This window comes from Phocoena phocoena, chromosome 8 (genome assembly GCF_963924675.1).
Source record: "Phocoena phocoena chromosome 8, mPhoPho1.1, whole genome shotgun sequence".
Taxonomy (NCBI): Eukaryota; Metazoa; Chordata; class Mammalia; order Artiodactyla; family Phocoenidae; genus Phocoena; species Phocoena phocoena.
In genome coordinates, this window is record NC_089226.1 from 12,406,411 (window position 1) to 12,429,538 (window position 23,128).

Genomic DNA, 23,128 nt, shown 5'->3' on the forward strand with positions numbered 1-23,128 from the left:
GCCAAGGCTGCAACCTTACGTGCGTCTTACAAAGAATCACCCTGGCTTCTGGTGGAAAGAACAGTGCAGAGGCGCCAACACGGGAAAAGGAGCCCAGGCTGTTGTAATCGTATGACCGTGGGGTGCTGGTGGCCTGGGCCATGGCGGAAGAGGTGGTGCTGGCGCAGAAGTGGCTGGACTCAGGAAGCATGGCGGGGGTGGCATCTCTAGGACTCGGGAGCGGGCGGGAGTGGATGCCGTACAGTAAGCCCAAGACCCTGGGACAGGGGTGAGCCCAGCCAGTCCCAGCCCGGCCTTCAGCTCCTTCCGAGGCTTGCTCTCAACCTGGTGTGACTTGGAATTTGGACGCCTCACGAGCAGCAGCTCTGGTCCTCCAGGCAGGCGGGGGAGGCCCTGGCCACCCTTACCTTTGGCTCTGTGGTCTTCCTCCTTGGGGCACTTGCCCCCTTCCCACCACTTGCGCTTCAGAATTTCCAGACGGTTGTTCTCCTGCAACTGGAGAATGGCCAGGTCAAACTCGTCCCGGAAGACGGAGCCTGTGGGTCACAGGAGAGCCCGGAACACAGGACGTGAGCGCCCCCGTCTGCATCTCTCTGCTCCCTCCCAGGCAAACCTCCCTGCCACCCTGCCCACGTAACATAGGAGGGGAGGGACAGGGGTCCCCCCGCAGGAGCACGGCTCTCTACTGGCTCAGACTGAGGACTCTCCGCGCCATGCAGGGCACCAGGCGTTTCTACTTTCCTTCTCTCCACGCTGACTGGCACGCCCAGCCCACGGCCAAGACCCCAGCATGGGTCAAGTGACAGCCTTCCGGGCAGCTGTGCTGCCCACCTCCCCACCCAGGCGCCAACACTTTCTACCTGGGTGAACCCACCTCCCCACCAGCACGCGGGAAGCTGGTTGCCAAGCTCCCGGTCCGCCTGCCCCTGGGAGGCCGAGGAGGGAAATCTTCTGTGACACAAACCTCGCAATCAGTTGCCTATTTTCTACTTTATTGAAATTAGTTTCTCTGCCATTTGTAACTCTCACTACATTACACCCGACAACTGTTTACCCGGAGCGGCCACCAATAAGAAAAGGGCCACCCAGAGCGAGGTGGAAGCTTCCTCTCCTCCATCTGTGTGGAGAATCGGTCTGGGGCACCCCCTTTCCCGCACAGCTGCCTGCTGGGTGCCCCAGAACCCCTGACCCCGTCCACTGCTCCGTTTACATCGCTCCTCTCTCCCTCCTCAGACAGAAGGCTCTGTTGAGTGCAATTCTTTTTAAATTTTTCGTATGGGGTATGGTCAAGGAGCTTTGGTTCTGGAATGTAGGTTTAATCACAAAAACAGGCTTAAATGAAACCGTGGAAAGCTCGATGCCCCCGCACAGGCTAAGGCCTGAAATTATTAAGAAAAATCATTAAGAAAAAGCTGCCAGGAGGCTGGAAGTGAACTAAGCTGCCTAGTTTTCTTGTCCAAGCTCTGTAAAGGCCTGATGTGGACAGACGCCCCAGGGAAAGGGGCTTTGTTGCAGGATACAGGCAAAAGCTGGAACAAATAGATTCCTGCTCTCAAACTTTCACGCACACAGGAATCCCCCGGGGATCTTGTCGACCTGCAGACTCTAATTCAGTGGGTCTGCGGGTGGGGGCTGAGATTTTGCTTTTCTCACAAGTTCCAAGGCAGTGTCCTGCCGCTGGGCCATGGGCTGCACTTTGACAGGTAAGGAACTAGATCAGCTCCCAGATCTCTTAGCACTCTAACAGCCCATGACTCCATAGATAGAACCTTCCCTGCTCCAGATGCAACTACCCTTGGGCATTCAAACCCCAGGCCTGCAGCGCTGAATGTGATCTGGGTGAATGCCAGCAGCACCTCATATATTATATAGCAGGTGCTTACCACACATTTGAAGTGAATGGCTACTGGACCTAACAGATGGTGTTAGGTGGTGAGACTAATGACTATTCCAGGTTTAGAGACAAGTATCCAGCCAACAAGGCATTTCAAGCAGTTTTCGAGGCATTTTCAACCCAATCTCAATAGCACACCAAGGGCCCCATGAAAGGATTATTCTGCTTACTCCGTGTTTGCCCACTTAGCTCCTAAGCTACCCGACTAATTTTCCATCTCATTCCTTGTCCTGTTTCTCGTCATCTTCCTGGGTCTAACCACACTGCTTATTCCATAGTTACACCCTTACTTTCCACTTAAGAAGGACACACATGCTCGTCTTTCCTGGACCTAAATTCTGTCCCATCGATCGACTATGCAATGCTCTTCCCAGGCTGATCTAAGAACCTGGGCTAACCCATAGCTCACCTTCCCCATCTATCCTGTCCTGTCGAGCTGGTGGACCCGTTTGGCAACACGGTCTGAGAGGTGAAATGCTGGATTTGGAGATAGGCCCCCTAGGCTCAAGCACAGCTTTTCTCTCCACTTATTCTGTGACCTTGGACAAGTAACTTATCAGCTCTGAACCTCAGTTCTCTCCTCTAGAATGGGAAGAACCACATCTCCCCTGCAGGTGGGAGAAGACTAAGATAACACATATGGAAACAGCATCACCTCAGACACAGAACCAATGCATTTGCCTCCCCTTTTCCTTGGTTACTGATGAGAATTAGAGTCAGTCTGCTTTACGCCAACTCTACAGGTCTGTGCCATGAAAACTTTTGAAGCACTTGACAGTTCAGTTAACTTGATTAAATTGCTAGAGTATTTCCAGGTGCACCTTAGGTTCATTTTGTGCTTCCCTCCACCATCTTGAAACACAACGTCAACCAGTAAATTTCTCAAAGGGGCCCATAATCTATATTATTAATGAAATCAATGAAATATGATGCTAAGTGGAGAGGGTATGCAGGTGCCCTGAGTGAGGCTTCCGGTTTACAGAACTACTAGGGTCAGAAATGACAGAGTTCAAGAGTGAACCATATTATTGCCTATATTCAGTGGCTTGGTTTCTGATCAGTCTTGAAGAAGTCATCTGCTTTTATCAAATAACAGAGGGAACATTGGAAAATGTGGGGAGGGCACTAATGTTGCCCCTAACAGGCTAAGTGTGATGAAACACTGTGGTGAGGCCAGATTATTCATTTAACCTTTGTAACGACCCTCTGAGGTACATATTAGAAACCTGAATTTAAAAATGCGATAATTGAGACTCTGAGAGGTTAACTAACCTATCCAAGGCCCCACAGCCAGGAAGCAGGGTGCATTCCCAGATCTACCTGACTCCATCCCATGCCCTTCACATGACACAGGTATAAGTGAGGCCTATAATTTATAGAGCTCTGAGTTAGGTACCGATCAAGAGAAGGGGTGTGACACTACTATATATACAATAGATAACCAACAAGGACCTACTGTATAGCACAGGGGACTATACTCAATAGTTTGTAATAACCTGTAAGGGAAAAGAATCTGAAAAAGAATAGATATACACCTGAAACACTTTCCTGAAACTAACTTACACCTGAAACTAACACAACATCGTAAATTAACTACACTTCCAAAAACAAAAAGGGAGAGAAGTGGTGTGTAACATACCAACAAAGATGCACATCCTGTGTATCAGTTTCCCCACATGAGATGATTTCCTCCATTCCTGCTTCTTCCCCCGCTGCTTGGTTTCAGGACAACCTTGCATGAGGACAGACTTGGACAAGGACAGCCCTATACAATGTGGCTCTCCATGGTGTGTGTGGGAAGGGTACATGTCTGAAACACTGGGGGACATTTTCAGACCTCCTCCACAGTCACAGAGTCACAAACATGCTCCCCCCCACCTTCTGATAGAGGAACCATCAGCAGGGGAAGGCCTAAAGCAGGGATATTCTTTACAAGGCACAGCTGGGATACCTTTCTGGAAGCCAAGCATCTCTACCTTCCTATAACAAACCGACGGCGCAGTCAGCAAGGTGAATGCCAGAGCTTTCCTGCCCACTCTCAGCTCCCTGCTCTGACCCAGAGCAGATGGACCAGTGAGATCCACAGATGATGTGAAAGCCACCTCCTCCGATCACATCAGTCCCCTTTCGTAGTAAACCTGTCACCAGGGACACTAATAGCAAAATTAATTCACTTGAGTCCTACCATCTCTTCCATCTCCTTTCCACTGCTAGTAGAGATGGCGGACATCAGAGAAATGGCCAAAGGGCAGGACTCGATGCTTTCACTGCCCAGGGCCTGGGTTCAATCCCTGGTTGGGGAACTCAGATCTCACAAGCTAGCTGTGTGGTGTGGTAAAAAAAAAAAAAAAGAATACACCAAGGGCATCCATGTGCCCTTTAATAATTAATCTATTAATAACTAATCAATTAGCCCTTCCATAATTAAGGGCCTGGGTTCAATCCCTGGTTGGGGAACTCAGATCTCACAAGCTAGCTGTGTGGTGTGGCAAAAAAAAAAAAAAAAAAATACACCAAGGGCACCCATGTGTCCTTTAATAATTCATCTATCAATAACTAATCAGTTAGCCCTTCCATAATTAAGGACTGGGTACTAATCTCTGAGGACTTGGAAGGATGTGGATTGGCTTTTTTTTAAAACCTTAAGAATGCCCATCTCAAGTCCCTGTGAACCTGGTTCTAGAAACAGGGGCTGTCGACTTCAAGGCTGCATTCGACCGTTTGCACTACCCGGAGCCTGCCTGGGCGGAGCTACCCGAAGAGGCTGTTCCTCTCCCGCATACCGACTGGCATGCCAATCCCATAGCCCTTGGTGTCCAGCAGGCCCCCAATCTGAGTGAGGTTGCAGTTGCGCTGCCGATAGTACTCGTTCATGGTGGATTCCAGAAGGAAGGCGTAGTTGGAATTCAACACCCTGGCGATCCCCTCCTCCGTGCTCTTCACGAACACACTCGGCTGCTTGGAGTACATGTAATTCCACATGCGCTGGTAGGTCTGATAGCGGGAATTCTGGGAAAAGAACGCAGGGAAGCAGGTTGAGGAAAGAGAAAGGAGATGGTGGCCTGGAGAGGGAGGGCATCCAAGCGGCCCCTAAAATTCTGGCCCTTCTGCTACCCAGTCCCCTCCTTATACTCAAGAACCCGTTCCCTTTCACCTCACAACGTCACTGCTGAAAGGCAGGTGGAGAGGGTTGTGCCTCTGATACCTTTTACAAAGACAAAGAAGGAACAGGGTCTGAAGGTGTGTAAACTCCGCCTACTGCTTCGATCATTGGTTCTGCTTCATCCACCCATCTTCCGTTGCCAACCTCCATGTCCTGACCAAAGTGAGAATGGAAATTCTGGCTGTGTCCTCTACTGTCCTTCAGTGCAGAGGCAGCAAACTCAGGTTCATTCTGGACTTTTAAGAGACGTCATCTGAAGGAGCAGTGCCGGCTCTTCTCTATCAACCCTAAACTAATCTGTCAATCACATATCCAATGTTGGCTTCTAGTTTACAAATGATAACAAGACTGAGAGAATCCTGGGGGTCTAGCCAAACCCTGTGTCTGCATGATGTCTTCACTGGTCCCTGTGCCAGTACCCCTGAGACTTGCATGGGAAACAGAAAACGGAAGGCCTTGGACTTGTTTAGTGTGATAATGAACTTCTTGGGTCATAGGTTGGATAGACACTCACTGACTCCAGGGGAATCTGCTTCCCTAGAGAGCCTGAAGCAAATGCAAACTACTCCTATGCCTGGCCCGGCTCTGCCTGCCTTGGTAGCCTGCCAGCTGACACACCATTGTGGCAGGGCCGGCTCCTGAGCCTTGCAAGGGAACCTCGGAGAAGCCAAAAGGGTCCTGATCTGAGATCTATCTAGTCTGGGATCAACGAAACCAGCTCGGCTTAATCTAAATTTCCTTACACGTTAGTCATTCGTGTATTACTCCAATCTTGCTTTGTCTAGGCACTACTTATAAAATGTAGCCTACTTAAAAAATTTAAATGCATATGTTAGCCTCATCTTGTGCAGAAATATAAATAAAAGTACAGGTTAGAGTCACTGCATATTTTTTTCTAATACTCATTACAATAAATATGAAACCACTGCAATTAAAAAATAGCTCTACCACTAAAATCATCTCAAGTAGCACTAACCATTCATGTATAACACTTTGGGACAAGGCTGATATTAACCCAAGTGCTTTGGGGACCTGGTTCCATGGGTATTTGGGGGAGCAGGGGAAAAATGAGCCCCATGAGAACCTCCAAACTAGGTGTTCAAAAGGGATGATGGGATGAGGCAAGATGTTTTTATCTCCAGTGGACAGACATCTCAACTTTATTCTGCCCGATTCCTGATGTTGGTGAGCAACCATATGGGTTTACTTGGAAGAAGGTCATGCTGGAGCCTCCGTGAATCGTGCCGTACTCAATGGCGGTCTGGTCCGCCAGGTCATCCACCGACTCAATGGGCACATCCATGCGCTGCACGGTCAGGAAGGCTGCCAGGTTGGCCGTGTAGGATGAGATGATGATCAGCGTGAATGCCCACCTATGTAGGAAAAGACCAAGACGTCATCATTGCCGGGGCAGCCCAGGAGTCTTAAACCCCCTCCCCAGTCCTGCTGCGACACGGGAGAGACCAGGTGGCCCTCTTCTGAGGGGCTTAGTGGGGGAAGAGAGAGGAGGCAGGGCATTTGATGGCAACAGAAACGAACAGCTTGGGAGGGTGGCCTAGAAGAAGACAGTGGTTTTCTTTCTCTTATTTCCTAAAGGAGGTGATTACTGGGTTTCTACTCAAAAGAAGGGTGTCCATGAACATGAGACAGCTTGAGAGATGGTGAGTAATTAGCTAGTGAATGAGCTAAGGGTGCCAGCCCTGGAGGCTCTGTTCAGAGCTAGACCTGGGATGCCTCCCGCAGCCCCGTCATGACGCAGCCGACATTCAGAGCAGCATCGCCATGTACTGAGCACCTACTGTGAGCCACACCCACTATCTCCTGTACTCCCTACAACTCAGGGAGGTGAAAATCTTATCCTGATTTTACAGAAGAGAAAACCGAGGCTCAGAGAAGCAAAGTCATGTGGCCAAGTGCCTGAGAAATTTGTATTCTAGAACCAGTTCTACAAATTGTAACAGCAGAAACTCTTCAAGATGAACTGGTGAAAAGCACCTTCAGACTGCTGAGAAGTTGGAATTAGAAAATGCTTTTAGGGCTTCCCTGGTGGCGCAGTGGTTGGGAGTCCGCCTGCCGATGCGGGGGACACGGGTTCGTGCCCCGGTCCGGGAAGATCCCACATGCCGCGGAGCGGCTGGGCCCGTGAGCCATGGCCACTGGGCCTGCGCATCCGGAGCCTGTGCTCCGCGGCGGGAGGGGCCACAACAGTGAGAGGCCCACGTACCGGGAAAAAAAAAAAAAAAAATGCTTTTACAATGGTCATGCTATTTCAGAATGGAAGGTTGTTTTATTGGGCAGATCGGACTTATTTAAAATTAGAGTAGTTTTGCAACTCAGGCAGCATACATGCTAAAGTCATTAAAACCAGTTTGCTCACTTAAGTAGGTTAAACAAGACTTCTACCATCTGGTCAGCAGTATGGATCTGCTTCCTAATTCATTTGTTTATAGGGGTTCAAAGATATATGTAAGCACAACTGAGGTTGGATAATCGCCAAATTCTGAATCAGTGGAGTCTGAATTAATGAGGCTTCACTCATTATGAAGACATTGCCAACCAAGGCATAGTGTTTGCCAGGGGCTGCAGCAGCCGGCAGCTTCCAGGTGGATTTCCAAGAGCAGGAAGTCCCATGGTCCCCTTTGCCACGTGTCCAAGAATTCCTTCAGGCTGCCTCCCAGGAGTGAAGGAACAGGGGCATCCATCAACTTGATGGGCGCATCCACACGCGCCAGATCACCAGTAAGGGATCTGGTTTTAGTTCTGGCTTTGTCCAGTTCCACCTGTGAGACCTTGGGGAAAAGCCACACACTTCCTCTGAGCTCGTTTGCTTGTCTAATAAATGGGGGATAATAATGTCTGGTCCACCTGTCTTTGGAGTGTTGTGAGATCAGGTGAGATAATATGTCATTAGTGACTAATAATCTGTAAAGGATGACATGAGTGTGAGATACAGAGACATGTAGAGATGCAATGAAAATCATTTGTCCACCTTTCCTACTTGTGACCTGTAAGGGCCAGGAGTCCCTCCATCTGCAAAACCTGTTCTCCTTGCTCCTGCCTGGGCTCTTACACTCTCTTGGAAGTTGTTTCTCATGAGTTTCCCCCAGAGGAGGCTGGGGTGGTGGTGGTGAGTGGTCCCCAGGTGGAGGCGTGCATTCGGAAGCTGCTCTACCACACTGTCACGGGTTAATGAGCTCTGGGTGTGGACAGGACCTCAGAGCTGGCTGGGGAGCTTCCCCCAGCCCCATGGCTACACTCCGGCCTCCGTTCATCCCTGGGCAGCCACGTGGCTGCTTTTGCCACTGGTCACAAAGGACGGGTCAGAGAGAGTAAGGAGCTCATTGCAAGCCCGTCACCTTTGCTCACAAAGCAAATCATGCCCACTCTCCCTCCAGAGGGGCCAGTGGAGGCTTGCTCCTGGGTGAAAGGGGCATTATCATTGTGAAGCTGGCATTCTCGGCAACGTGGCATTTTCCGTTGCTTGCTCTGGGTGAGGGTGCCACGGTAGGCCACGATGGCCCTGTTTTCTGACCTCCCGCTCCCCAGGGAGCCAACCTAACTGAGGCCCTGATTTTATAACCAAGAATTCCAAGAGGCAGAGGGGTGCACCAACACCCCTGGGTCGGGCTGGGAAGGGCGGAGCCTCGCTTCCACAGACGCTCTGGAGCAGCGTAACCGAGCCACCTGGGGCCAGCTATTTACAGCCTGCAGGACAGGTGGTTCCCCTCAGCACCCGGGTGGACTTTCGCTGGAGCAGGGAATTCCTGGGGGTGGGAGCTGACAGGTGGAGGCAGCAGGCAATGGAGCCCTACGTGCAGCACGTGGGAACAAGCACCTCTGGAAGGAAAAGCCCAAGCAGAATGGGATCAGAATCTGCCTCTGACCTCTCATCTGTGGGTTTCTGCCCAGATTTCCTGGATTTTGAGGGAGCTCTGTGGCTGTGCCTGACAAGACCATCCTTTCTGCCAGGGAACGCGAGACCCAGCTCTCCACAGTGATCCGCTCAGTGACTCCTGGGCACAACCTGATAATGGGTGAGCACCTTGCCCCAAGGGTTTAAATCCTACTGTATCAGTCCCAGCTGTGTTCCCACCTGCCGATGAGCCCCAGTCCAGTGGCTCCTAGGTAACTGTCCAGGTCCCGCACTGTCCCCAGCACCCATGCCCCTTTCCTTTTCCTCTGGCTTACACGGGCTGAGAAGGAGAGGAGCGAATGAAGGTTGTAAGTCCTATAAGCTGTGACGCCAAACCTGACAGTGGGTTTTTAAGTGAGGATGGGAAACTTGCCTTTCAACACTACATCGGTATTTCATTTCCCCCCATAATGGCCTAATAGCAATGATTAGTCCAAACATTTATGTAGCACTTCCAAATTTTCAGAGAACTTTCCCACACATTAAATCATTCCACCATGTTCCTTTTGCCCTGCCAAGAGGAGAAGAGAGCTCCAGGAAGAGGCTGGCTGACTGTCCGTGTAGACCATGATGGCAACTTGCTCCCTGAGGTCCTGTCCAACTCCGAGCTACTAACAGCTTGCGTTTTCCCACACCTGCTAAGGTGGACAGGTCCGGCAGGCCCCCAGAGCCAGGTGCAGAGGGGCAAAGCTCCAGAAAGCTGCTGGAGGGGGCGTGGGCTTGGATTTCTCCCGCAGGGACGTCCTGCTACATGCTTACATTTGCATAAATCTGCATATGTGTTCACAGGCCCTGCCTCTCAACCTCTGGTCGTTCTCAGGTCAGGAAGTTATAACTGCTTTGCTGTGGGCCGTCAAGGCATTTTCTCACTCGGTCTCCTTTCCTGCCTTGGCTCCCCTCTGCATCTAGACCTCCAAGGCAGAGAACAGAGAAGGAGAAAAGATGGCACAAAGCGCACCCAGCCACTGCCCCCAAACCCTCTGAGCTGGCAGAGGCTGTCCTAGGGCAGAGCTGAGGTTCCTGCCTACCGGAAGCTTGATCAGGGCTCATCGGAGCACCCAGGATCTTACCAGACGCCACTGACGCAGCGGGTGGATAAGGCGCGAGGCGCGATGGTGGAGCCCTGCTGCATGAAGCCCCCGACCGGAAACCAGAGGCTGTTGCCGAGGGAGTACTGATTCACCAGGAGGTTGCACCGGCCCTGGGCACACGGGTGGGGTGTGTACCACTCGTAGGGCGTCAACCTGTGAAAGAAAGGGACACATACCAGTGCTGCGGAGGGTGGGCGTGAAGGAAGGGGTGCTGAGGGTGTGAGGGCGCTCCCCTGCCTGGCCTTGCCCCGAGACCTTGGTAGCTGGCCTGTGGCCTTGGCTAAGCCCCTCCCCTCTAAGGGACTTGGGTGTTTCCCCTGAAAAATGAGAAAGCTGGACTATGTTGGCAGTTTTGGAACTGTTTTTCTTTAATCAAAGAAACATTTTAATTTTTTCAAAATAAATCAAGTCACAGAATAGACGGCTGGGAATTGCTTGTTCTGCCTCCTTCAGTTCCCCAAAGTGACCAAAGAGAGACCCTACAGCCCCACGGAGCCATGGCTTGAAAGCCGTCGGCCTAGAGTAGTAATTCTCAAACTTTAACTGACAACAGAAACACCAAGAGGGCTTGGGAGAGCACAGATCGCGGCAAAAGCGTCTGATTCGGTACATCGGGTTGAGGTCTAGAATCTGCAAGTGCCTAGCTGATGTGGATGCCACTGGTCCAGGGACCACACTTTGTGAACCACTGGCCCAGATGGTCCCTCAGGCACAGGCCCTGGTTCTCAACACTCTCTGTGTTTCAGACTCACCTGGGAGCTTTTTTTTTTTTTTTTTTTTTTTTTTGCGGTACGCGGGCCTCTCACTGTTGTGGCCTCTCCCGTTGCGGAGCACAGACTCCGGACGCGCAGGCTCAGCGGCCATGGCTCACGGGCCCACATGGATCTTCCCGGACCAGGGCACGAACCTGTGTCCCCTGCAGCGGCAGGCGGACTCTCAACCACTGCGCCACCAGGGAAGCCCTGGGAACTTTTGAAATAATGCCAATACCTGGATTCCACACCCAGAGGTTCTGATTTAATTTGTTCAGGTAAGGCCTGGATATCAGCATTTTTAGGGCTCCCCAGCAGAGCATGATGGGCACACGGGGCTGAGAAGGGTGGCGCTCCCTCCCGCTGTCGCTCGCAGCCTCAGGCTGGCCTCTCTCTCCCAGCGGTACCTCTAATGCCCTTTCTTCCTGCCCACCAGACACATGCTCTCCCTCTTCCGCCCCAGCCTGTCTCCCACACAAAGCCTTCCAGCTCTGATGTGAGAGACGCGTCTGGGCGTGTGCTGAGCAGAGCAGGGCAGGTCTGCCTCTTCACAGGGTGTTACCATCATCCCCGGCCTTCCCTTCAGCCTAGAGCGCATGTGCCGTGCTGCAGGGCTGGCCCACATTCCCATCGCTGCCGCCTGTTCCCGAATACGAGGCCAATGTGCCATCGCTGGCCCCTGCCCCAAGATGTGCCCCTCCTCTTCGTGGCCTGCGGGGCCGGCTTGTACCCGTGGTGCCTCACCTCGGTGGTTCCCAAGCCTACGGGCCATTGGAAGTGAGCTTCAAAAATACAGATTTCCAGGCCTCATCCCTAGAGATTTGGAGACGATCAGACATAGAAATTCAAGTTTTTTAAAGCTCCTTGTGTGACTGTGGTATCAGCTGGCTTGGGAACGGCTGCCTTAGAGCAGTGGTTTTCAAATATCTTTTCACCTCTAAAATCTTACCCGGAAGTACAATATATAAGAGAAAAGTGGAGCTGGTCTGAATGAAGAGCTGTCTGTCCAGCCTCTGGCTGTCCAGCCTCTTCACACCGCCCCTCCACGTCTCTGTAAACTTCCAGGAGCCTCCACGCTCGGGGAACCCTGTCTGAAAGCCACTACCTTGGGCCAGATTACCCTACGCTCAGATATTACGTATATAGGATATTATAGATATCTGTATATATAGGATGTATGATCAGACCTTTTGTACAGTTTCTTCTTGGTTAATCTTTTTGTTAATTCTGGATCCTAGGGGGCAGTGTGTGCATGTGTGTGTGTGTTTGTGTGTGTGTGTGTTTGTGTGTATGTGTAGGGCAGAGAAGAGGGGCTGTTTAAGCCCCCAGGGCTGATTGAAAAGCTTCAGGCTGTGGCAGGGGTGGTGAAGCAGCCGTGTGTGTGTGTGTGTGTGTGTGTGTGTGTGTGTGTGTGTGTGTGTGTGCGTGCGCGCGTGTGTGTGTGTCTGGTAAGCAAGCCCTAAGACCATTTGCAGGCCTCCGAGGTCACCTGAGAGCCATGGCTTACTACACACAGGGGCTCAATCAAAGGGAGCAAGAGCGAACTGCAGGGCAGCGGAGACAGGACTCAGGCAGACAGTTCCGTTTGAGCAGCCGCAGGCAGTGCGGCCAAGTGCAGAGGGGAAGCCTCGCCAGTCGACACGGACGACAGATACTTGACAGTGGCAATGCCTACAGGCCCGGGGTGGGGGGCGGTGGCGCCCGAGTGCCAAAGCATCAGCAGCCTTTGAAGACGACCAGGTTGTAAGCAAGGCCTTTCCCTGTTTGGTTGGATCTCATGGGCCAGGGAGGACTTCCTGAACTTGGCTTTGATCTCCACTGGAAGAGGCTCAGACTGAGTGATTCAATGCCTCTCGGGCAGGCTGGGAACTGCCCCGGGGTTTGGAACCCCGCAGTTCCTTGAGGCTCCATCTTCTAACCGGAGGGAGCACAGTCTCCCCTCAAGCACTGAATAGACATGCTCTTGGGGAAGACCCCACCCCAGAGAGGTGGAATGTTCACTACAGAATCATCGGGCCCTGCTACTGTGGCCCCGAGGCAAAGGAGACCGCTGGACCAGAGCCACTGTCAGCCCTTTAGAAGCTCCTCCAGGGTGGTGAGCTGAGCGCTGGGTGGGAATCGGGGATCTGAGTGAATGACCCTGAGCCACAAGAGCTTGTTCTGCTTCTGGAGAGTCAGCTGGCTCTCCTGAAGCCCAGGCTGGTCCAACCGAGCCTCAGAGAGAAACAACCCTCTCTGTGCCTCTTGCTGGGATGCTCCTCGGCTTCTTCCGTAGGCCCAGGGACAGTCTCTGGTTTCCGGGGGTGGGGGCAGGGGTGCTGGTTCTCTCCCCAGCCCCTGATCCGGACCATTTGTCTCAACTCAGCACTGCTTGCCAATGCTTCTGTCCTGCCCCCCTGCTGTCAGCCGCCCTCCACAGTCCCCATTCAACAAGGCAGCTGTGTTTTCACGGACAGACTCGGGCTGGGGAAGGGCCAGGCCCTCTGCAGAGGAGGCCTCCGTCGCCTGCGCCACCGAGGCCTCCAGTCCCCCACCCCAGATTCGCAGGCTCTGCTTCTTGTCATTCAGCACTTTGTAGCAGATCCTGGCAAGGACGGATGCCAGGGCTGCCAAAGGCTCGGAGCTTAATCAGAGTGATCTTCCTGCCACCTTCCTCCCCTCCTCTCTGTCCCAAAGCTCCTACACAAGCAGGCGGGCTGGAGACTGGGGAACGAGAGGGGTAAGAGGCAGGGGCGCAGAAGCAAATTCGGACAAGCTCGCCTGTCTTCTTTGCGCATAGTAGGGGATGTGGGCAAAGACGGATGGATGGGCAGTGCCAGGTCAACAGCTGGGCAGAGTGGTTCAGGTCCTGAGTCCCTCTCCCGTCCCTCTGGTTTGGCGCCAAGGGCTTCTCAACCCACCGTTCTGCGGCTCCCCACCCCCTCCCATGCAGTTCCCAGAGGTGGACACGAGGTGGCGGTGTGAGGACAGGGAAGGGGAGAGGAGAGTACCGAGCCACTAGGAAGAGGACGCAGCTGACGGCCAGATAGGCTAGAAGCATGAAGAGCCAGACACCAGGAGAAAAAGGGTCCAGGAAGGAGAAATAGCCGGGTCTGCGGCCCTGGAAATGGAAATAAAAACAAGATTCACCGTCTACATTCAGTCTGCATGGCCCTTGGGAAGGGCAGCGCAGGGCAGAGGGGATGGTGACCTGGGTCTGGCCCCAGATTGCATTGCCTTGGGTTATGGGTGATTGGTTTAAATGACACAGGGCTGAAGGTGTAGAGGGGGCTGCTCTGAAACACTTACCCAGCCCTGATCTCAGAAGATGAAACAAAAGAACAGCCGGGGGCCCTCGTTACTTCCTAGGATGAAGGAGGCTCTGTGCTGGGCAAGCAGAACAGCCCTCAGGGCCCCTTATGTGCTGTCCCCACATCCTCCAGGGGCAGTGTGTTTGGGCTCTGAAGCATTTTTGAACTGTTGATGTCTGCGGTGGTGGATGGAACGCTAGCCCCCCACTCAGACACTCACCTCTTTCTCGTGAGGATGCTAATATGACAGGCATCCTTGGTTTATTTGTTTGCAGTGTGATCTCACGCGCAGTGAGACCTCCTCAAACCGGTGCTGTGAGGCCCAGATTCTTATTTTCATTGTATTAGGGAAGAAATCAAAGCCCAGGGCACTCGAGAGATGTGTCCAAGGTTATAGGGCTAATCAGTAGAAGAGCTGGGACTCAAATGCACGCTTCCTGACACAAAGCCCAGGGCTGGTACCATGATGCTGTGGGAAAAATGTTTGTCCCCAGCACAGGGACGTGCTTGACTAGAGTCATGGGAGCCAAAGGATGGAGCCAGGAACAGAGAGCTGAGGACCAAGCTCCAGGGCATTTTCTGTAGGAAAGTGAGATAGAATGAGAAGGAAGGAGCTCCAGAACCTGGTCCCAGTCTTCAGCTGTGTGGTCTCCGGCAAGTGCACACCCCCCTTCAGCCTCCGTTGGAGCTGGACTAGATCAAAGGTGACACTCTGGTGACCTGCAGCCCACAGACAACTTGTTTGTTTACCTGCAGTGCTTACCCACTTTGATTAACTGCCAACATTAAATGATTGGGAGATTTCACATAAAAATCCAGATTTCTGGCTTAAAAAATGGGCGATCTGGCAACACTGGGCCTAATTCTCAACCAGCTGGAGCTGAGTGGCGGCTGCCCAGTCAAGACAGGGCCCCTTTCTGCAGCTCCCCACGGCTGCCTTGGTCTTGCATCAGGCTTACTTCTCCCATTTACTATGAAACCGCTGGACTAGATGCTCCCTAAAGACCATTCTAAATTGAAAATGATATGATTTTATGATTCCAGGAATCTAGGAAGTCCATGGATAGGGCAGAAAATCAGTATTAAGCTCAGGGGTTCTACAAACATGTAAACTTTCAAGCTCAAGTGTATATGAGTCACAGCACAGCCTACCGTCACTAACAAGGTATATGTCACTTTTATACTGGGGTCCCCAGAAACACAAAGGGCAGCTGCCTATGCCAGTACTGATCTCAACCAGCTTTCTGGGCTTTCGTTATCCAAGGACAGCCAGACCATGGAGCCCATGCTGAGAAACTCTGGGTAACAATAGCTCTCCCAATGCAGCATCTAAGGTGCGGGGGAGACAACGCTGCATGGTCCCCTTGTATTCGAACAGCTCCAGTCGTGGGTGATTTTCCACTTCTCTTCTGGTGGGCTTTCCATCCCTTCCCAGAAAGCCAGTAGGCAAATTCCCAAAGCACTTGGGAGTACAGTTTTTACACTCCCATCTGGGGACACAGTCCGGAGGGTACAGAGTGAAGAAGTCAAAGCTTATCCTCTGCCAATGGGGCACCTGTTCTTGGGCCCTTCATCAGTGTGACAGTGACTCCTTGGGTGGTCTGTCTGAAACTGGTTTTCTCTCCCAATAAGGCTGAGACCAGGGAACTGCCCTCTGATGCCAATTGCAAGTACTCTGCCTTATGTGCATTCATGCTTGAGTTGCACAGAACACCCAGGTGATTGGGAAAATAAAACAACTTGAGGGACAAAGCCCAGTAAGCAAGGGAACAGGAGAGAAATGGGGAGTGGGCCCTTTAAGTATGTCTGGTCCTATCACTATGTAAATTCTCTAACAGGAAGAAGGACTCAAGAGCAGCAGAGTTAGTCATTCTTGTGTCCATCACGGGCTAACCATGTCTTTGTCTTCATCCTAAGAGCCAATGGCAGACAAAGGAAGACACAGAGTGAGTCCAGAAGGGGGAAGAAGGCCCTCATGGTGCATATACACCTTCTGCGCATGGGCCACTCCTGGGGTCCTTCTATCCCCCAGAGCTTCTCTGGGCAGACGGACATGAATTCTACGCCCATCGCTCATGACTATTTCACTCTGTGTCTCCCAGTTGAGAGATATCCAAGAGAAAAAAATCTTTCATTGTAGCTTTCTGAATCTGAAACCCCATTAGATGCTCGATGTCAGAAATCTATACCTGATTATATCACAACAAGTGAAATTGAGGAAAATGACAGCACTATTTAAAGCTGCCATATTTGGTTATGGGTGATAAGAAATGATGCACAGCCATGGGAAAAATTCCTGGAGACTCAAGTTATAAAACATAGAACATCACACAAACAAGGATCAAGACATAAACAGAGCTCCATTGGAAACGTATCAGTCACGTTGGCAAGGCAACATCTGATTCCACTTGTGATTGACTGACGCCAACCAGAAGAGCAAGGAATGGGCAGTCATTTGAGATTTGGGTCTGAGCTCGCACAGCCTAGGCTTGGGCTGAGCCCAAGCGGTTTTTCTGATGCCAAAGAGAAGTATGTTACTTGTAAGGCTCTGACCGCCTACCTTTTTTTTTTTTTTTCTATGCAGTTGCTTTTGACTGCTTCCTTCCCCAAAGACATCTGAGTACTGGTGCTTGGGGCAAATCAGGTGTCACATGCCACAGGCATTTCTTCCTAGTAATAGATTTTCCTTAACCCAAAGGATGTATGACGGTGATGCTCTTCTTCTGAAGAACTCAAAATGCTTCACTATGTTCTCTTGATTTCAGTACCCAGTTCTCCATATTGACAGATGGAAGAACTGCGACCCATGGAGATTAAGCGCCTTGCTCAAGTCACTGGTGATGGCTTCAATTTCTCTGGTGCTCATTTGTCAAGCTGTGCCATAGGGATGCCATGCTCTCCTTCTTTCAAATGGCAGCTGTACCGTGTCTCCCTCTCCTTTTTATCTTTGCAATTTGCTCCGATAAACTCCTTAATTAATCCCATGCCTTCTTCCCAATACCAACAGAATCCCAACCTACTCAATCTCACCCCCTTAAAGTACTCTAAACATCATTTATTTATACCCATCATCATTTATGATGACTCTGTTGCATTTGTATTGATTTATACATGTCTCTGTTGACTACAGGTTGGGCTGGTTCCTTCTGGCGAATACAACCACTTTGAAGGTAGATAACTGGTTATATATAGTCTATGCCCCAAATGTCTATGACAGATCAAGTCCTGCAGATGGGGTGGAAAATTAGATGGCACCGAAATGAAAACTGGTTCCTTGACTTTTGTACTGTCCACCTCAGAGACAATGATGCTTCAGACTGACCACATCAGAGCCAGCATCATTGATGCCATCTGATGGTGAAAGAGACTGGGCTGGTCACCAAATAATCACAATCCCTGCATGGTGAGGCCCTTTGAATGTTAGCAGTGGAGCTGTCCATGGAGCTATGAAGTGGTACTAATCTCCCCTTGCCTGTTGAAAATTCCTCTTATCCATAAAGAAAATCTGTGAACTCACTGATACTTCCTTCTCTAGGTACTAGAAGAAATGACATTATAGTAAGGAAGTAATTGCCTTCCCAGAGTCTGGAGCCAAATGCATAAGGACACCAGAGCCAGGTAATGCAGGGCAGGTAGTGAATTAAAACACAGACTCTGGAGTCAGCCCGCCCAGGATTGAATCCTGGCTGTGCCACGTACAATTATGTGTTCCTGTGCAAGTTGCTTCACCTCTCTGGGTCTCCATTTCCTCTTTTGTAACATGGGGGTAGTAATAAAACCTACCTCATGGGTTGTTTTAACACACAGTAAGTGCTATAGAAGTGTTTGCTCCCCCTCTGTCTAATGGTAGCCACGAGTGAAGGGGGTGCAGGGAGATGGTATATGACAAAAGAGGGAACTTCCTTTTATATTGACTCTCCCTCAGTGGACAAGAAATACTCTTTTCTGTCCTATAGGAGCACATGCTAAAGATGCTTGGAGGGAGAATGCCGTCTGGCCACAGTTGCTTTCCATAGCTCCTAGAGTTTCCACGGGTAATAACACATAAATCATGAGGGTTCCCCCAGGGCTCTCCAGGGAAGCGATTAGGGTAATACCAGGCTCTCTTCTGGAAGGCTGGCTCTTAGAAGCTGGTGATTGCAATCTTTGGAACTCAGTTCCACCTCAGCCTTCCCCAAAAAGTCAAGACAGAGTGGCTCAGATGTGCAGCAGGTTCTGCTGTGTCTATGTAAGGGCTGTGCACCCTCATCCCCATTTCCTACACACAAACCAGTGATAGCAACTCTCTTCCTTCCCTGAATCCGCTCCTTCTCCAGCACAGCCAATGACAAAGGCGCATCCTGTCGCCCATGTAGTTTTGCCAGTCTTTAGAACTAAATGGCCATTCATAGAGAGGTTTCTTTCCACTCCTACTTGTCATCAATGGCCAATAAAATACTCTTTAGGGCTAAAGAAAGTGCCAGGAGCCCATGGATAACCTCCCTCAGTGCGTCTGCAGTGGATTTTCTTGATGATACTTTGGTTTAGCACGCACTTCTCACATCCGACTCCAAGAGTAAAAAAGAAGTAAGTAATTAATTCCTTTTCACTTAAAACACCCAGATGGGTTTGTTGCCTAAATAACCCAGATGCTGGCATATCTATTTTCACTATGCTGATTGGAAATCTGGCAGGAGAAGACCTAAGTTCTAAACCTGGCCCTACCTTGCCTTGCTGAGTGATTCTACGTGAGCCACTCAGCTTCTCTGGTGCTGTTTTCTTCTTCCAGAAAGTGGGACACCACAATCAACGTGAAGGGGGCGATGTGAGAACTACTAAAGTAATGTTGATAAAATCCTTGAACTTCTTGAGAGTGGAGAACTCAATAAATAACGAATATTAACATGATTATACATTCAGGGAACCATATTTCCGTTATATGGGCTATCATGTTACTTAGCTTTAAGGAACAGAACTTTATTCATTTTCTGTTTTCTTAGAACAGAGTATTAAGCAGTATTAGAAATGATTCACTGGTTTACTTAGCTTTGTTCTCCATTTTCCTAGACAGTCTTTCTGAGATGAAACAGACCTTCTTGAAAAACAACTGATACATCCAGCAAAAATGCCAGGCATTCATTTAATGTTGACATTTATTTCTTGCTCACTTTTTAATCACTGTCTGCTTTGTTTTTTTCTTTTCTTTCTGTTTTTTTTCTTTTTTTTACTTTTGTTTAGAGATAAGACTCTAGCCAAGAGTTAAGAAGAGAAAAAGAACAGAGTGTGAAACTTTCACATTTGCTATTCAAAGGTGGAGCAGGACGTCGGAGGGGAAAATAGTAAACTCACATTTTCAAGGGAGCCTTAGATGTTCTGGCTGGCTTAGGACATTATATGGGATCATAGATAGTATCTTCTGATTGGAAGGGATCTTGAAAGATCACCTAACACATGACCTTGACACAGAGAAATATACCTACTGTACCATAAAGATAGATACTTGGAAATGTATGGACTTGGAGATCGAAAACCTGGGTTCCATGCCACCCCACCATTGCACTCTCTTTCCTCTTTCCACTGCACCACTCGCCACGACTGGCCTCAGAACCCTTCTGTGCAAAATGGGAATCCTACTGCCTGCCTCGGGGGATGGCTGTACTAAACCAGAGACTATGTGAAAGTGCTTCATGAATAAAGAGGTGTTAGTCAACATACAAATATAGTGGACATACACCCAACCTCCTTGAATATATTGACACTGAATTGTTTAAACTTGATTGTCCATTTGGGGGCTGTACGTGCCAATGTCAAATCCCAGGTTGGTTTCTGGCACGCTCCGATGAGGCTTTGCTTCAGTAGTCAGTGTGTGCTTGAGGCACACAAACTTACTTTAATATTAATCTGAGCAAAACAGCATTAGGGAAATTGCTGCCGCAGAAAAAAAGAGAGAAAATGACATGATATACTCTAACATCAAATGGGAATGGTTTTGTTTTTCTATGATCTTTTCTCTCCCATTCACAGATATTTGGGAGCTTACAGTATGCATCAATTCTATAGAACTCTGGACTGCAAAATGCATCAATTCGATAAAACCCTGAACTGCAAAATGCCCTTGGGATTACACTGCTATGCTAAATACTGAACTTCTCAATAAGAAGAAATGAGCTAATATGCCAAAAATCAAGAGAGTCTTGAACTTCAGATGTCCGGTCGTTTGACTCCTATCTTTGCAGTACCAGGGGACACCCCAGATTCTAAAGGCTGAATCCTCCATGTATGGCCTGGAAGCTCATCTGGCCCCAGCCGGGGGTTCCCATGCCTTCTCAGGTCGGTGCTATGCTGTCCGTGGTATGTGCAGGCATCAGGGAGGGAGGGAGCAATGGGTTCAGGTGGCCGCCACGACCAGGCCTGAGCACAGGATGGGTCTGAGCTGCCCCAACATCTGTCTCCCCCCACTTTTTGTTCTCAAGGCCAATAGGGTAAAGGCCAGAAAGTAAAAAGAAATCTATTTAGGTCACTCATCCTGCTGCCTGGAATACTGGGCCTCCTGGCAGAAGCCAGGCTCCTGGGGGTCAGTGCTGCTCGACCGTGAGCCACCAAGGGAAGTGGTGGTCACTGCCTGCAGAATCAGAGGTCCCTCCCTCCCTCCCCCTTCCTTTCTTCCCTCTGTACTTATCAAGTAAATATCACATGTTTAGGATGAGACATTTTCCATACCAAAAATCATATCATAAAAATTTATGGTCTAATACCATACAATACCACTTATATGTGGAATCTAAAATGTGACACAAATGGACTTATCGACAAAACAGAAACAGACTCACAGACATAGAGAACAGACTTCTGGTTGCCAAGGGGAGGGGGGGCGGGGGAGGGTTGGATCGGGAGTTTGGGATTAGCAGATGCAAACTATTATATATAGAATCGATCAACAACAAAGTCCTATTGTATAGCACAGGGAACTATATTCAGTATCCTGTAATAAACCATAATGGAAAAGAATATGAAAAAGAATATATAGGTACATATGCATAACGGAATCACTTTGCTGTATACCAGAAACTAACACAACATTGTAAATCAACTATACTTCAGTTTTAAAAAATGTATGGTCTGGCAAAAGGGTACCTTCTCCCCAGTGTATCTCCCACTAGGATCTACTTAGGGAGAGAGAGATAAACAAAGAGTAATATAACGCAGCATATAAATGTTATAGAGGTACAGGCAGAGGGCAGCAGCTCAGAGAAAGAAGCAATCAGCTCCATCTAGGGGAGTCACATTTGACAAGCGCCATTTGAGCTGGGTATTAAAGGCTAGGGAAGACCTCGTTAGACAGTTGAGCTGGGTATTAAAGGCTAGGGAAGACCTTGTTAGACAGTTGAGGGACAGGAAGATGAGCGTGAATCCAGATAAGAAGACAGGAAGAGGCTGACATGATGGGAAAAGGAGTGAGCAGTACAGGATGAAGGTGCCTGCAGCAAAGAGATGGAAGTGGAGCAGGAGAGATCGGCTTTTATTCTCCATGCTAAGAAGGTTGGACTTTTTCTCGTAAGTGATGTGTAGCCAGTGAATGATTTTAAGTCGGAAGCTGATATGATGACATTTGTGAAAATAATATAAATAAATAAATAAAATAAAACAACTCTCAGGCTGCAGGATGGATTGAGGATAGATGGTAGTGGGGAGAAGTTCACATACATTTATGAAATGTAATAGCTGGGGGAAGGGATAAATTGGGAATTTGGGATTAATAGATACACACTACTATATAAAAAATAGATAAATAACAAGGACCTACTGTATAGCACAAGGAACTATATTCAACATCTCAACTATACTCAATTACATATATAATTGAATCACTTCGCTGTACACCTGAAACATTATAAACCGACTATACTTCAATAAAAAGTGTAATAACTCACACTTTATTGTACACATGTCAGGCGCTGTTATACGTGCATTACATATGTATCCTCATTAAGTGTGCATGGCAACCCATTTTCACAGATGAATAAGCTGAGATACAGGTGCCCTGCGACCAGTGAGTGTCAGATCTGGGAATAAACCAGGCAGTCTGGCTCCAGAGTCCATGATTTTCACTCTACTGCTTCCTGGTGAATGCTTACAATAACAGTGGCCCTTTGATGGGGACACAGTAATGGATAAGAAACACCTGCCCTCAAGGAGGATACAGGCCACTGGAATGGCAACAGTTGAGGTTAGAGATGAGGAGAGCCTGAACCAAGGCAGATTAAGCGGAGACAGAGAGGATATCTGAGGACTAGTTAGGACGTGAGCGGACCAACTGATCATGTGAGGAAAGATAAGCGATGGACAGCTCAGGTGGCTGGATAGAGATGGCGTTACCTGAGATGGGGCGGAGGAGGGGAGGGAGGAATATACCGAATGAAGTTCGTTTCACTGTTTTTGAGGTGCCTCTGAGATATCCAGGTGGGGATGCCTTAGTAATGTGTTTAAAATATGCTTCTGGAATTTAGGGGAGCAGTCAGGGTTAGATTTATAGATTTGGGAAAGGGTGAGATTATCTAGGCAGAGAATTGGGAGAGTGAGAATAGAAAAGGGCCACGGACATTTAAGAGGCAAACAGAGGGAGAGAGAGAGAGAGAGAGAGAGAGAGAGAGAGAGGAAGCAACAGAAATGGTGGAAGAGGCAATAATCAGAGAGGCAGGAGGAACAGCGGGAGAAAATGGTGACTTGGATGCTAGGAACAGAGAGAGTTTTAATAAGCGAGAGGGATCTACAGTAACAAATGCCAAAGCCAGGATCCTTAGTCAGCCTCTGAGTGGCAGGGAGTAGAGGTCAAAAGAGCAAAACATTTTTCTGATTTTGGTCCTGGAGATGCCTGGGCAAAAACATTATGCCCCAAGGTTGGGAGGAAGGGAAATATCCCATAATCAACTTGTGGTGATCCACATTCATGAAAGAACCTAGGTAATCTGAGATTGCTGGAAATTCACAAATTATTTCCGGTTATCTTCAGGCTTCAGAGACATACCTGCCACCACTTGTTATCTTG

General features: G+C 49.4%; 1 protein-coding gene across 1 annotated transcript in view; it reads right to left on the reverse strand.

The window, feature by feature from the left end:
- Nucleotides 1-23,128, reverse strand: part of GRIK4 (glutamate ionotropic receptor kainate type subunit 4) — a 315,159-nt gene that overhangs the window by 16,927 nt on the left and 275,104 nt on the right. Inside the window, exons 13-17 of the mRNA XM_065882791.1 lie at nucleotides 13,804-13,913; nucleotides 10,041-10,214; nucleotides 6,265-6,430; nucleotides 4,678-4,903; nucleotides 408-536 (exon numbers count right to left, since the gene is read on the reverse strand). Of these exons, the coding sequence (XP_065738863.1) occupies nucleotides 408-536; nucleotides 4,678-4,903; nucleotides 6,265-6,430; nucleotides 10,041-10,214; nucleotides 13,804-13,913 (805 nt within the window). The remainder of the gene's footprint in view (nucleotides 1-407; nucleotides 537-4,677; nucleotides 4,904-6,264; nucleotides 6,431-10,040; nucleotides 10,215-13,803; nucleotides 13,914-23,128) is intronic.